This window comes from Lynx canadensis, chromosome A1, assembly GCF_007474595.2.
Source record: "Lynx canadensis isolate LIC74 chromosome A1, mLynCan4.pri.v2, whole genome shotgun sequence".
NCBI lineage: Eukaryota > Metazoa > Chordata > Mammalia > Carnivora > Felidae > Lynx > Lynx canadensis.
In genome coordinates this window covers 16,177,326-16,192,930 of record NC_044303.2, presented here as the reverse complement: position 1 = coordinate 16,192,930, position 15,605 = coordinate 16,177,326, and the positions used below count along the sequence as shown (strand labels likewise).

The window sequence follows — 15,605 nt, the reverse complement described above, 5'->3', positions numbered from 1 at the left end:
ATCTCTTACTCCTCTAATTTTTTCACTGTTCTCTGAAAATTATATCGCAGTCACTGCTTTTAAATAGTCATCTTGCTGGGGCGCTTGGGTGGCTCAGTCAGTTAAGCATCTGACTTTGGCTCAGGTCATGATCTCGTGGTCTGTGAGTTCGAGCCCCGTGTCGGGCTCTGTGCTGACCGCTCAGAGGCTGGAGCCTGCTTTGGATTCTGCGTCTCCCTTTCTATCTATGCCCCTTCCCTGCTCGTGCTCTGTCTCTCAAAAATGAATAAACGTTAAAAAGAAATTTAAATAATAAATAAATAAATAAAGATCTTTCCTTAGTGACCATCCTCAGACCATATTACAGAACCTTTGTGAAAACTCATCTGTGCTTATGGATGTAGCCCTATATGTCTGAGGGATGAGGACTCCTATGTTCCTATCACCAGCACAGATCTCTCTTCCCAAGATCTATAAGTTCAGCTGCCCTTTGGACAGACTAGTCTGTGTCTTCTATGTCTCTCTGTTCATTTCCCCACCAGCAAATGGACACTTTTTTCTGCTCTTTTCAAGCTTCCTGGCTGTTTTCTCTTTAACATGGGAAGAACTATATGATACTAAAGAAAACCAAATTATTTAGTCACTGAAATTATTCCACATGCAATTTGAAATTAATAGTCTCTTGTTAAGGGACTCTCCTATGAGGAGAGAGGAATGGGTTTGGGACAGATATTGTCTCATTAAAAAAAAACTCCTTTCATATATATTCCTCAAAATTGGAACTGGGCAACTGAGCCCATACATTATTTGTTTTAATATTACATTATTCCTTATAAATGAAGACGAAAATATTCAGATGTGTCTTATATTAATTTATGTTTCCTCATTGTTTTTATTTCAAAGGATAGAGGGAAACCTCAACTGTGGAGTACATTACCTTTTTACTTGTTCTTTCTCTCTAGTTGTAAGTATCTAACTGGAGAATGAGCTAATTTTTTAAAGTAGCAATTGAGAAATACCTTTAAAGAGCAAGAGGCAAAAATGTTATCTTTAGGAAAGCAGTGTTATAGCATCAACCATAGAAATTGCCAGGCTTTAGTCAACTAGGATATTATGTTAAGTATTATTTTATTAAGTGTGGCATTACATTCCAAACCTTTCTGTTCGTATCTCACCAAAGAATTAGTAAAATAGTTGTTATATAAAGGAAGTCTGAGAGGTAATGCAGCTAATGACTTTTCAATCAGTGGGTAATCTTGCCATCAATAGTCTTGGGAATCACTAATTGTGGGAACATTTCTAGAAGCAGTGGCTTTAAAATGTTAACTTAGATTCTTTTTTTTAATCCATATAATAAAAGAATAATTACACAAAAATATAAATAAGAAACACCAAGGTCTTGATACTATGGCTTAATTAATCTGTAAGTGTATATATATTTTTCAATATATGAAATTTATTGTCAAGTTGGTTTCCATACAACACCCAGTGCTCATCCCAAAAGGTGCCCTCCTCAGTACCCATCACCCACCCTCCCCTCCCTCTCACCCCCCATCAACCCTCAGTTTGTTCTCAGTTTTTAACAGTCTCTTATGCTTTGGCTCTCTCCCACTCTAACGTCTTTTTTTTTTCCTTCCCCTCCCCCTTTTCTGTTAAGTTTCTCAGGATCCACATAAGGGTGAAAACATACAGTATCTTTCTCTGTATGGCTTATTTCACTTAGCATCACACTCTCCACTTCCATCCACGTTGCTACAAAGGGCCATATCTCATTCTTTCTCATTGCCACGTAGTACTTCATTGTGTATAGAAACCACAATTTCTTTATCCATTCATCAGTTGATGGACATTTAGGCTCTTTCCATAATTTGGCTATTGTTGAGAGTGCTGCTATAAACATTGGGGTACAAGTGCCCCTATGCATCAGCACTCCTGTATCCCTTGGGTAAAGTCCTAGCAGTGCTATTGCTGGGTCATAGGGTAGGTCTATTTTTAATTTTCTGAGGAACCTCCACACTGCTTTCCAGAGTGGCTGCACCAATTTGCATTCCCACCAACAGTGCAAGAGGGTTCCCGTTTCTCCACATCCTCGCCAGCATCTATAGTCTCCTGATTTGTTCATTTTGGCCACTCTGACTGGCGTGAGGTGATATCTGAGTGTGGTTTTGATTTGTATTTCCCTGATAAGGAGCAACATTGAGCATCTTTTCATGTGCCTGTTGGCCATCCAGATGTCTTCTTTAGAGAAGTGTCTATTCACGTTTTCTGCCCATTTCTTCACTGGGTTATTTGTTTCTCGAGTGTGGAGTTTGGTGAACTCGATAGATTTTGGATACTAGCCCTTTGTCCGATATGTCATTTGCTAATATCTTTTCCCATTCCATTGATTGCCTTTTAGTTTTGTTGGTTGTTTCCTTTGCTGTGCAGAAGCTTTTTACCTTCATAAGGTCCCAGTAGTTCATTTTTGCTTTTAATTCCCTTGCCTTTGGGGATGTGTCAAGTAAGAAATTGCTACAACTGAGGTCAAGTGTATATATTTTGGATAAGTGGAACTATTCTGCAAATCTCACTTCTGATTCATTTCACTGAAGAAAAGAAAAACAGGGACTAAATCCAGAATTAATCACAAAATGTCTTATTTTTAATCTTCTTCTTTTCAAAGTCTAATTAAAAATCTAAATAAATGTTTTGCCAAAGGGTTTGCTAATATTCTCTAATAATTAGTATTTCTTATTTAGACAGAAGCAAATCAGTATTATTCAACCATAACCATCCATTTATTCTACATCACTGTTTCTATCTGAACATTTAAAAAAGCAACTGATATGGGATTTATGTGGCATTTTATATAATTTATTATAGCACTTACATTATGTAATTTCTAGTTCTGTCTCTGAACTGCTACTGATGTCAGGGGAAAACCATCTGAATTACATTGGTATATTCACAGTGAGAATATACACCATTTAGAAAGAAAGGACAAAGTTATTTCACACTGAACCCAAATGACACAGTAATTAATTTTAGAAACTGTCCTTAAAGTTACTAAAAATAAGGAACTTATGGCCTTGGGTCAAATTTACGTACTTCCTGAGGAAGTTTTCAAAGAATAACTTAAGAGTAGCTTTTGCCTAGGGCCAATGAATTAGATTAAACTTGCCCTGATAGTGTTAGCACCTGACATGTAGGTTGCCCTTGAAGAATACATGGCCACCTCCTCACATGCACATCCCTGCTGGCAAGACAAAGTCTGACTGAGATGGATCAGATCAGTCTCCTTATCATTTTATGATAATTTGCTCCATTGTTGAATAGCTATAGCAAAATAAATCAATACATAATTACATTTCGTATCCTATAATTAAAACTTAATTATATAAATTAAAAAAGTGAAATTATTTACTTTTAAGAAAAAAAAAAGCAAATAAATTTGAGAAAAGAAACCCTGAATGTCAATTAGAATATCCTTAGATTCTTCTAGTTACACACACCAGAAACTCATGGATGGTTGCAAGTGCAGGGATTTGGTCCAAGAGCCATGTACAGAGTTACAGCCCTTTGATCCTCTGAACAAGGGTTGATCTTAGCAAGGGCAGAACGCAAGGCTTCAGGAAGGGCAGGAGATGACAAAGAACTGGACCACAAGATCATTGACTGCGAAAACCGGTGCTAACATGAGTCACCTACTCTGTGCATATTTTCTTCAGTGTTTAATTATTACATGGCTTATTTATTTATCTTCAGTTCTTTGTCCCTTAGTTTGTGCTGTCTCAAACCTTTGGCTTTGCATAATTCCAATGGCCCTGAGTCTCCATCATAACTTCTGTCATTTCAGCCCCCTTTGGCAACTACCTCATTCTGTTAATATTGCTAAGACAAATTTTCATAGAGAGGAAATCTGATAGTGTAGGGTTACCTTTTTCATGTCAATCCAGGCCGTTAACCCCTGGCCTCATATGAATTGGCTTTCCTTGGGTCACTTGACCCCTGACATCCTATCTTCTTAGTCACCAGGCCAGATATGAGACTAGTTTTTGCTTTCATTTTTACAACATAATATGACTAGGGTCTTATTTTAGCCATTTGTCAAAGAGTTTAAAAGTTCCATTATCTTTTATTACATTATATTAAGATGTTACAACCATCCTACTGAAACCAACACCCCCTCATTTAGGTTCAGACACTTTTCATTTTATCCTGCTTCTTGGACTAAGTTAAGGAAACCTTACTTAGAATTCATTCATTGACAGGGATGAATTAAATGTTCCCCTGAAATAGAAAAAAATAGCACATTTTATTATCTGAGCATGCTGACACTTGACATCTTACAGGATTCACTATACCCAATTTTAATTATAATTGTGGAAATCCAGTGATAACATTATTTTCAATCCTTCTACAACTGAAAAGCAAAATCAGAATTGATATTTTTCAAAGACTCAGCTTGAGGATGTATCATTTATTGATCATTTATTGGCATCACTTAATGCCCTAAGACACTGGTTAGCAAGCTTTCTATGAAAAAGATAGCAAATATTTTAACTATGTGGGCCATATGTTCTCTATTGCAACTACTCACCTGTGCCATTTCAACACAAAAAACAAACATAGACAATCCATCAATAAATGAGCATGGCCGTGTATCAATAAAACTTTATTGATCCTTGGACATTGAAATGTGAATTTATCAAATTTTCACATGACACAAAGTAGCTCTTCTGAATTTCTTTTTCCCAGCCATTTGAAAAGCAAAAGCCATTCTTAACTCAGGAGCCATACAGAAATAGTCTGAGGGTCAGATTTGTTGTCCCTGCTCTAGGAAACTAAACAGCTTTCAAAGCTCTTGGGAAAATTAGGTAAAACTAGGAAAATTAAGTATACTACTTGTACTATATGATGGAAACAACTTTCTTTAATTTTTATTAAATTTAATTTAGTAATTCTTCAATACTTTTTATTAAGTTTATTCTTTAATTAAGCAAATATACATAATAGGAATCAAGTTCTATTGTTATACCTTATTGTATAATTGTTCTATTAATATAGCTATTAGTGTCATTGTATCTTTATTACAGGTTATTTGAGACACTCCAGTCCCTATTTTGGTCAATATTTGGGCTCATCAATTTATATGTGACCAATGTCAAAGCACAGCATGAATTCACTGAGTTTGTTGGTGCCACGATGTTTGGGACATACAATGTCATCTCTCTGGTGGTCCTACTCAACATGTTAATAGCTATGATGAATAATTCGTACCAACTCATTGCTGTAAGTTGAATAACTTTATTTTAATTCAATATTCCCCCCCTAGAATGTGTTGTTCCTAGCCACACTCTATCTTATTTATCATAAGGAATACAGCCTGTAATTGGCTATTGATGGGACAGAACAGAATTATAATATAAATGGTTAATTGGAAGTTTCTAAACAGTATTATACCATATTTAGCTACAAACTAATCTAGTTTTGTCGTATTATGGATGATTATAAAATAAAGTAAATCTGTCTTGCTAGGCAGTCATTGGCTACGAAAGCACAAGGGAAGTATGAATTACGTACAAGTGGCTCATCTCTGTGTAGCGCCCTTTGGACTTTGCATTGTCTCTGTCCATTTAACCTACAATCTTGGTATAAACAAACTTATGCCAGCCTGGCAAGATACAAAAGCTAGCCTAGAGGAGAGTCTGAGGGGAAAATCTACAGTATTTTTGGTTTCTTAAATCCAGAAAAAGCAGGTATGGGTAACCCTGAATTCTACAGCAGAGCACACAATACCATATATGTTTATTTGAAACTCTAGAATCTAAACAATTTAGTTTACTTTTCATTCATTCATTCAGCAAATTCTTATTGAGAACTTATTCTATTACCAAGTACTATTCTAGGAACTAGAAATACAACAATGAATGAGAAAGACAAAGTTCTTTATCCTCTTGAACTTACATACATGCCGGTGGCCATTAGCAATAGCAACAAAACAAACCCATATTGGAATGAAATACACTTAAGTCTTTCATATTTATACCTGAATCAAATAGCATTTTATAAGAATAATTTATAACCATAATTTTCTCCTTAAATAACTACCATTATATTGCATCTTTGAATCTATTTCTAAACCGCCAGAGTGTTATTATTGTTACTTTGAGAAACAGCATTCTGAATTTTACTGAAACTGTCTCTGTGGGGCAAGATACCTGTCACAGATGAAAAACTACATAAAACATAAAAATAGATGATTTTTATTTTCTGATTCATAAACAAAGTATTAGTGCTGGGTATACCTAGGTCCTAGGATTTGCAGGTGAATATCCAAATTATGGGGCTTCACTTAAGCATCTTGCAAGTGAGGATTTTTTAAGATAGTCCCTATGTATTTCCTTAGAAGTTCTGTATTATTCTGGTCAGTGTATTTGCAAAATGTAGATTCTATTTTTCAGACCACCCTTCTAAAAAAAATTAGAAAGACTCTAATTATCAAGCTATATACAGAGAAGCTGTATATACAATTTATATCCTATAAAATATCAAACGGATTGATTTCATCAAGAAGAGAATATTACTTAAGGATAGTATGACTTTTTTTGTTTTTACTGCTTTTAGGGTTTATCTTTCTAGATGATTTTTAAAGAGGTGAGAATGATCTTCGAAGCTCTGTTTTTGCTTAGCTTAAACTCTAAAACTACTTAAGAAGAGAGCAGGCATTGATAACCTGAGACAGGTGTAGCTCCCATAATCCTGTGCATAATGCCTCCTTGGAGCAAGAACATGCCAACTATTTGATTTTCACTTGGATAACAGAGGTGGTTTTGGTCATCACCAACATATAACATTTCACTTCTAGTTTTTCTACCATAGAATTTGTTGTAGACCCTCTCAGAATCCCAAACCAAGAACAAAGAAAGAGTTTACCTTTTTTTTTTTAAGTTTATTTATTTATTTTTGTGAGATAGAGAGCCAGCAGGGGAGAGGCAGAGAGAGAGAGAAAGAGAGAAAGAGAGAGAGAGAGAGAGAGAGAGAGACAGAATCCCAAGCAGGCTCTGCACTGTCAGCACAGAGCCAGATTCAGGGCCTGAACTCAAGAAACATGAGATCATGACCTGAGCCAAAACCAAGAACTGCACGCTTAACCAACTGAGCCACATAGGCACCCCAGGAAGTCTGCTTTGTGATAGCAATAAGAGAACATAATGAGGTTAGCATAATCCTTAATTTGTGACTCCTTAAGAATCAGAAGGAGCAGAATCTACTCACAGGCCAACTCTTTATCAAAGTGACTATCTTTTTATTAGCTTAAGCTAATTCTCTTGACTCCCATCCTCCATGACTACAGCAAACAATATATACTTTTCTTCATTAATGCAGGATCTATAAGCTTGTTTAGAAAGAAACAGAAAGAGAACTCGAGGAGAGGAAGAGGAGAGGATAGGGGGGTGAAACCGGAGCTTCTGTGCTTCTGTCTATTGATCAGTCCCTCCAGTCAAACATTCGCAAAGCACACAGTGAATGCCACACAGTTTCTGGATATGCTGATTCCTGTTGAAAGCACAATCTGTCCAGTGTCTAGATGACAATCTCTATTGCTCAGGATAGAAATGTATATGCAACACATGCATTCATTAGCACACAACCATTTAAGAATATTAGAATGAAGCATGGTCTAATGTGATTCTCCCACTCTAAAATCTGAGTTCTTCCTTACAATATCAATGGGTTAAAATGAACTATTTTGATATGCCTAGTTTCTACCACCTCCTACTTCCCAGATTTTCTGCTTCAATCAGATTTGTGGCTAATTTAAGAGGGGACTGGCTGCCCTATCTCTAATTGCCACAAATGTTCTGATTTTTTCTAGGAGGTTAATAAAGTGGAATGATTAATAAATTATGAAGGGTTGCAAACAGCCACTAACCACAGTCCTGTCTGGTGCCATTTACAAGGCTATGTCAGGGTTTGGTGCCATGACAGAGGCCCCATTCTACATTTGTTAGAGGAGCTTCTCTCTGAATTTGTGCCTGTTGCCTAAAGGTGGACAAGAATAATTCACATAGAAACACACCAACTAAGACTTTTCCTGGAAACACCAGAAGGCTAAGCCATGAGCATCCACGAAGGGACACTGACCTAGACCGGGATTCAAGGCCTCGGGGAAGATATGAAGGTCTATTTGTGGTCAGAATCTAGTGCACTTGGGCTAATGTAAGCCTGCAGTGCAGGAAATGAAAATTCGTCTTCAAGTCGTAACTGATCACTGCAGGCTCTTTAACATGGAATTCTTTTAGACGTCTGTTTCATGGAAGAAGGAAGGATAAAAACTGACAAGACTGCTGTGACTCTTTACCAGGGTAAACCATCATCTGAAATGTTTAGATGACTACCTCGAGGAGTCAGTCTTGTTTCTATAAGCAATTTAATTAATATTACAAGAGCTGCTCCAAGTCAGGTTACAGGCTCCCTGTGAGGTTTATCTCACCTTAGTAATTAAGAAACCTGTCAGCAGTTGTCATATTCTCCCATTCAGGACCATGCAGATATAGAATGGAAGTTTGCTCGAACAAAGCTTTGGATGAGTTATTTCGAAGAAGGAGGTACTCTGCCCACTCCCTTCAATGTCATCCCGAGCCCCAAGTCTCTCTGGTACCTGATCAAATGGATATGGACCCACCTGTGCAAGAAAAAGATGAGAAGAAAGCCTGAAAGTTTTGGAACAATAGGGGTAAGAACACAGCATGTTAGTATTAGTCTTTTTTTTATTGTGTATTTAAATATATTTGTATTTCTTGTTGGATAGTTTTGCATTTTTAGCCTTTTGTTTTTCCTGGTTGTGTTTGGTGTCCTTTTGTTTGCACAGCTACCACATCCAAGACCCTGTCTGAGTAACTAAGAGTTTTCCCTCCAAACCCATTTCCTCCAGTGAGGGCAGTCACTGTTACTTTAGTAGGAGCCCCACCTGACACAGGCCTCTCCTGGACCCAGCGGCCGAGGCTTGGGGAGCTAACACATTGTCTCTTGGTACCCTAATTTCTGCTCTTTTCAGAATTGCAATTGCTGGTTGTTTGTGGCCTTACTTGCTCTTGTCTACTCTCTCTGGATTATAAGGGAAGGGGGCTGTTTCAGTCTCTCATATTCTTAGTGCCGAACATAGGCTCTGACACACGGCATATGATGCTTGACAAAAACATCTCGACTAAATGATTAAACGGGGATTATAAACTTAAAAATGCTGCGCCATGTTCCAGCACAGGGACTTCAGAATATGTTGAGTTGCTCAACATTTTGCTTCTACACCTAATCATTTTAAATACCAAGAAGTTGTGTTTTTAAAAAATGTTAGGACTATTCGGAGCCATGCTCCTGTTAACAGTATCAGATTAAACTTCCTTTGGAAGCTCCTTTCATACTAGAAAGCAAGAGTTCAACTGATTCCATCAGAAGAGATGGGGACTAAGGACTTTGTTCCGGCAAAACCACTGACATGGGACAAGTTATTCCTCATTTCTTTCACACTTAGTTTTCAAAGTTCTCATAGTGACATTTTGAGAATCCATACTCTAACGTTCATTAGTTGTTTTGACTTGCTCAGAGAAATTGCTTTGGAAGTATTTGAATATGCCTTTACATTAGAATCACCAAGTAATACTAGTTACTAACATTTTTAAATTTGTTTTTAATTTTATTTAAAAAGGTTTCTGTTACTTATGCCCTAAGTGATCCTTCCCACTCATTAACTTCATTGCCCAGTAAGCATTTCTCTCAGCATCAAATGGGGCTTTCTCCACTGATAGTGGCCTTGATTTTGCTGTCATGTTAGTCACATTTTTAATTTTTTTTTTTAACATTTATTCATTTTTGAGAGAGCGTGAGTGGTGGAGGGGCAGAGAGAGGGAGGCACAGGATCCGAAGCAGCCTCCAGGATCTGAGCTGTTATCACAGAGCCCAACGCGGGGCTCGAACCCACAAACCGTCAGATCATGACCCAAGCCAAAGTCAGATGCTCAACACACTGAGCCACCCAGGCTCCCCAGTCACATTTCTAATTCTAAGGATGAAGTTGACTGGCAAGAACATATACAGCATATAGCAGAGAGGTGGTTTTGGGAAGTAGTTACATTCTTTTTTATAAATTCCTACTCCAGAAACTTGGAGGACTAAAGTTTGTGCATATATCTGATCTTAGAAACCAAAGTCAAATTATGATGAAGACTTAGGCTGCAATACTCATACTGATAGATTTTAACACTGACCTTAGAAAGAGTGAAATTATTTTACTCCAGATGTTTGAGTAAAAAATTTTAACAGATGTTTCTGCTATAAAATAGGTTTAAATTACTTAACAAAGGGTGTAAAATAAACATAATGCCTGGGATTTAATAAGCAATTATTGCACACATTCTATGTGCCAGCCAGTAACTGAGCTAGGGATTGGGGGTAGGAGTAGGTATAAAGGCATGGTTTCCATCCTCGAGCTCATCATTTCTAACATGGGACATACAAATATGAGAACATATTACTATAGTACGTGTTATATATTTAACATTACAATATGTTACATGCAAAATGCTATGACAACATTATAAGAAATAATGTTTTCCTTGAGATAAACAGAAAAGGGTTTCAGGGAAGCCAAACTCTGGCTTATTCTCTTCCACATCAAAATATACTTGTCCTTTTTCACATCTTAAATTCTTCAGAAATTTATTTAATCAATCCCTAGAAATATATGAATAATATAGTCTTATGCTGTCTGTCATAGGAGTATTTAGATTTTCAAAAAATTTTTTTAATGTTCATTTTATTTTTGAGACAGTGAGAGACAGAGCAGGGTCAGGGGAGGAGCAGAGAGAGAGGGGGACGCAGAATCTGAAGCAGGCTCCGGGCTCCGAGCTGACAGCACAGAGCCTGATGCATGGCTTGAACTTGTCAACCACGAGATCATGACCTGAGCCGGGTCGAATGTCCAACCGACTGAGCCACCCAGGCACCCCAGGAGTATTTAGATTTAAAAAGAGTTTCTGGGCCCCAAGATAAAGTTCACACACAAAAGAAATTTGTTTTTAATAGTTTAATTTTAGGCAATTGCAGAAAGAATCATGGGTTTTAAGATGCCACAAAACTTGTAACAAGATATGGGGCCCTGCTCTAATATTTTAAGAGATCCATCTGTGCTGCCACCACAATAATAGAAAACCACTCTAAGAACTTGACTTCCAAGTCCCCCCCCACACCCCTTAGAATCCCCCCACTGTTGGTTGGCGCATTGTTAGGAATATGTTACCATCATTTCTTAGATGCAAAGAGGAGCTTAACATTCATTTGGGATTTCCTATTAAAGCCGTGATTCACACCTTTCAGAAGGAGAGGGTAAATGGTGTAAGTTAAAATACGTTCCTTTCTATACATTACTGGTCTCAAAAAAACACAAATTTCTTTTTATGTCTCTATCTCTAAATTTGACTATTTTGATCCAAGTTGATGCACAGAAAGAGAATTCACAATTAATGGCATGACCCCAAGACATTCCTTTTTCCTTAGCCATGTAGATCTTACAAACCTTTGGTAATGGGATATTTTTATGCTTTGGGAATTTATGACAAACTAAATAAATATTGTGAGTCATGTCTCTCTTTCCCACCATCATCCCACTCTCAATCCTGCCTCTTCTTCACCAAGCTAAGGCTTTGGGCAAGCACTAGCCTAATCAAACTCAATGCTATAAATGTATTCTTTATCTAGACTGCATTTCCAGAACAGGAAGGACATAATATTTTGGTCTGCATACTTATAGTTCAGTTTTATACATTTAGATTTTAGATGGAAATAAATAATATGTATCACTTATGAAGAAAAATATAAGAAAAAGGAAAAGTAAATTAAGAAGGTTGGGCAACATTAATAGAAGAGTTAAATGAGAAAATAGTGTCAAAAAGTAATTGATTTTGTTGTGAATTCATTTCAATTTGGTTAATACCCCTGACAGTTCATTAGTACAGACAAATAAGGACAAGAAGATATACACATTTCCATTAATTAAAAGGTGACGTTGACGTATCGATGACAGTCACTCTGTATAACCAAGGCATGGGTTAGAATATCAATATCAATTACACTTCAAAAGGACCTTAGAAATCATTTAGCTCAACCATTTCCTTTCAGAGAGAACTTATTTACCTTGCCAGGTGTTTTAGGGTCCCTTGGTAACAGCTGGGGGGAAACCTGGATCTTTTGTTTCCCAAACCAGTGTGCTTTCAGTCACTCTCTTGCTTCCCTGAAAACTGTAATGATAATACAATGATACCTTCTATGTTGCGTATTCATCTTTCCATTTTCATTTTTCTCAACAGCTTTTGAATGCTGTCACTGTTTTCGGCTTCTAAGATTCCTGTATCTCAAAGTCCTTGTTTCCCAGCCTGGCTCACCTTCTGTTTGCATCTCAACTTGCTTATATTTAGGCCACATTTTTGAGACAGAAATCTGAAGCTCACCTGGTGGTAAAGCTTATACATTCTTTGAGGCATTTTCTCTAACCTTCCCAACTTGTGACTCACTTACCTACTCTTGTCACCCAGCAGCTGCCTGAATGTCACACTGGTGCTCATTCCCTTCACATGCCCAGGCAGAGCCTGAAAGCGAGCACTCTTCAGCATAGCTGCACTGGCCACTCTCCAGGAGCCCATCATCGGTGATCTTATCTAGTAGTTATGGTTTCCGGGTAATAATGATAGAACTAGTGCTGAAAACTCATTAACTTCTTTTTTTCAACTTTGGACTTCCTCTTATGGGTGATTGGGAGTTCCAAATAAATTAACCTTTCATTTGGAATGCTCTTTGCAGGAAACATAAATGAAGCAGAAATAACTTTATTGAGCAAAACCTTTATTGGAGGAAGAAAACCCATTATTGAAAAATGGCTTGTCTCTGGGAAATTATGAAATCCTACCAAAGGGGGCAGCCTATTGAGGAGTCAATAAAATGTGAAACATGCTGTAGCTTTTGGTTTTTCGTATCACTACTTACCTAATTTTTAGCTTAACCCCATTTTATCAGCAAATACCCTTCTCCATATTAAAACACCAGTTCTTAGACTTTTGTGAGTGCTAAAATCATCAGGAATCTCTATTTTAATAAGCATTTCCTTGTAACTTTAATTAGAAACTCCTGTTAAAGAGGGGTGCCTGGGTCGCTCAGTCAGTTAAACTACTGACTTCAGCTCAGGCCATGATGTCACAGTTCGTGAGTTCAAGCCCCGCATCGGGCTCTGTGCTAACACCTCAGAGCCTGGAACCTGCTTTGGATTCTGTATCTTCCTCTCTCTCTGCCCTTCCCCCACTTGTGCTCTGTCTCTCTCTCTCTCTCTCTCTCTCTCTCTCTCTCTCTCTCTAGAGAATAAATAAACATTAAAACAGATTAAAAGAAGAAGAGGGAGGAGGAGGAAGAGGAGGAGGGGGAGGAGGAGGAGGAGGAGGGGGAGGAGGAGGAGGAGGGGGAGGAGGAGAACGAGAAACTCCTGTTAGGGAAAGCATTGGTATCTAGCACAGCTTTTTAAACAAAAACAAAAGCAACTTTTGTCCTCATTGCTGAAGGGGTCCAGATCATTTAATTAAAGTAAAAAGATGTCACTGCCAAAGTGTTTAATTAATATGAAACATTTCAATGCCATAGACCAGGTTTCTAAAATGGAATGCTTACGTTAATAGGTCAAGATGCCAGACTAAGACATATGAAGCCTTTTGACAGAATTATAAAGAGTGATTTTAACTTGCTTGGATTTATGTTTTCCACTTTCCGGTTTTCTCTTGAGCACAACATAGTGAGGAAAACATGAAACACCATGTCTGTTAGGGTCATTTAGCATCACTCAGCTCTAGGACCACAGACGGAATACTCATGCTTGACCAGTTGCCACAGAAATACACTCAGTTATGTCGCTGCCAAAGAATTAGAAACAGTGAATGGATTAGCAGCAGCTACATCACTGGAGGACAAATGCTAATAGTACATGCTTTTCAGACTGTATTTTTATCAGAAGGTATTGCCCCTTATTCTTCATGACTTTTAGTAGTCCTAACTACAAATCTTACAGATCAGATAGCATTCATCCATGAGTCTCTCTCAACCCCTAATTTACTGCTGTAAAATCTGCTGGTGGGGCCCGTTAATTAAGTTTTCTTTCCCAGGTAGGGATGTAGAGGAATGAATTGCTTGATATTCTTGGTACTTCAAGAGTAAAATTCTGAATATTTGGTTTCACAAGGTGACATTCAAGCATGTTATAATGTTTATTTTCATATGCATAGAAAGTGTGCTCATAGAGAATAATATGTAGCTCCCTCTGTAAATGAGCCAAAATGTAATTTTTAAAAAGGGATCACATCTTAGAATAGCCCCTTGTCTTTTTACTCATTTTTAAAAGGAAAAGAGCACAGCATGCTGCATCCCCTAAGGGATTCACCAAGCAGAGCAAAGAATAAAAGGCATAATTCATGGGCTTGAAATCAGTGATAGACCAAAACCAGGGTGGAAATGAGAGAGAGCAGCACTGACAATTGACTGCAGGGAACCAGCTACACGAAGTGAGCCTGACACTCCACATGGATGTGGAGAGAACCAGAGATAAAGAGTGAGAAAATGTCACAGTTGATTCCCCAGAGCCCTTTCTTTCACGACTGCAAAACCCTTCCTGCTCTAAGGCAACCTGACCTGACACGTCTATGGACATGAGGGGTGCCCTCAAAGCAGCAGCGGTTTCTTTGGTCTTTTCCTTTATCATTAGTTCTGTGATCCACATCCTGCCTTTATCTTGTCCTAACAAATCAAGAGGAACCCGCAAACCGTGAGTTATGCTGATGTGACGCACAGGTGTGCCTTGGGCACCCGCGTGGAAAGCCACCCTGTCAAGGTACATTCTGTAAGTGGCGCTAGATTCCTGACATAATTTGCAGAGAAAACCGCTAACTTAAAATGCACATCTTTCTCCAACATACTGCATTGTTTTTATGAACACAGATTGGTCAGTTCTGTTCTCCGTCATCTCCAGTGATCATTATAAGATGTGATACCTTCTCCTGTGAGAGTAAATTCCTTTGAAACTCAGCTGATCTTTACCCAACAAAAACCTAGCAAACGTGCTAGGTATTATTGATGATAATTCTACTGTATAGTATTTAATAATACCACTAATTGCCCAAATTATCATTATGTTTATTGCAAAGAGTACATATATTATGGGTTGAATTGTGTACCCCCCCCCCCCGCGAAAACAGATACGTTGAAGTCCTAAACTCCACTTCCTCAGAATGTGACTTTATTTGGAAATAGTGGCATTGCTGATGTCATTAGTCAGGTTAAGATGAGGTCATATTGCAGTAGAGTCCTTATAAGAACATGACCATGTGAAGACACAGAGACACAGGCAGAAAACACCTTGTGAAGAAAGAGGCAGAGATTGGGATTATCCAGCTGCAAACCAACGAGCATCAAGGATTGATAGTCACCATGAAAAGCTGGGAAGAAGAAACTTCCTTTCTTCTACCCTGCCTCAGAGGGAACATTTCCCTCTTGACTTGTGACTTCTTGCCTCTAGAATGGTGAGATCATCAATTTCTGTTGGCGTAAGCCACACAGAT

At 37.9% G+C, this 15,605-nt stretch overlaps 1 protein-coding gene across 1 annotated transcript in view; it reads left to right on the top strand.

Annotated features, from left to right (window-relative positions):
- The window catches only part of TRPC4 (transient receptor potential cation channel subfamily C member 4), a 147,791-nt gene that overhangs the window by 121,036 nt on the left and 11,150 nt on the right, over positions 1–15,605 (top strand). Inside the window, exons 6-7 of the mRNA XM_032594214.1 lie at positions 5,055–5,250; positions 8,504–8,698. Coding sequence (XP_032450105.1) covers positions 5,055–5,250; positions 8,504–8,698 — 391 coding nt within the window. The remainder of the gene's footprint in view (positions 1–5,054; positions 5,251–8,503; positions 8,699–15,605) is intronic.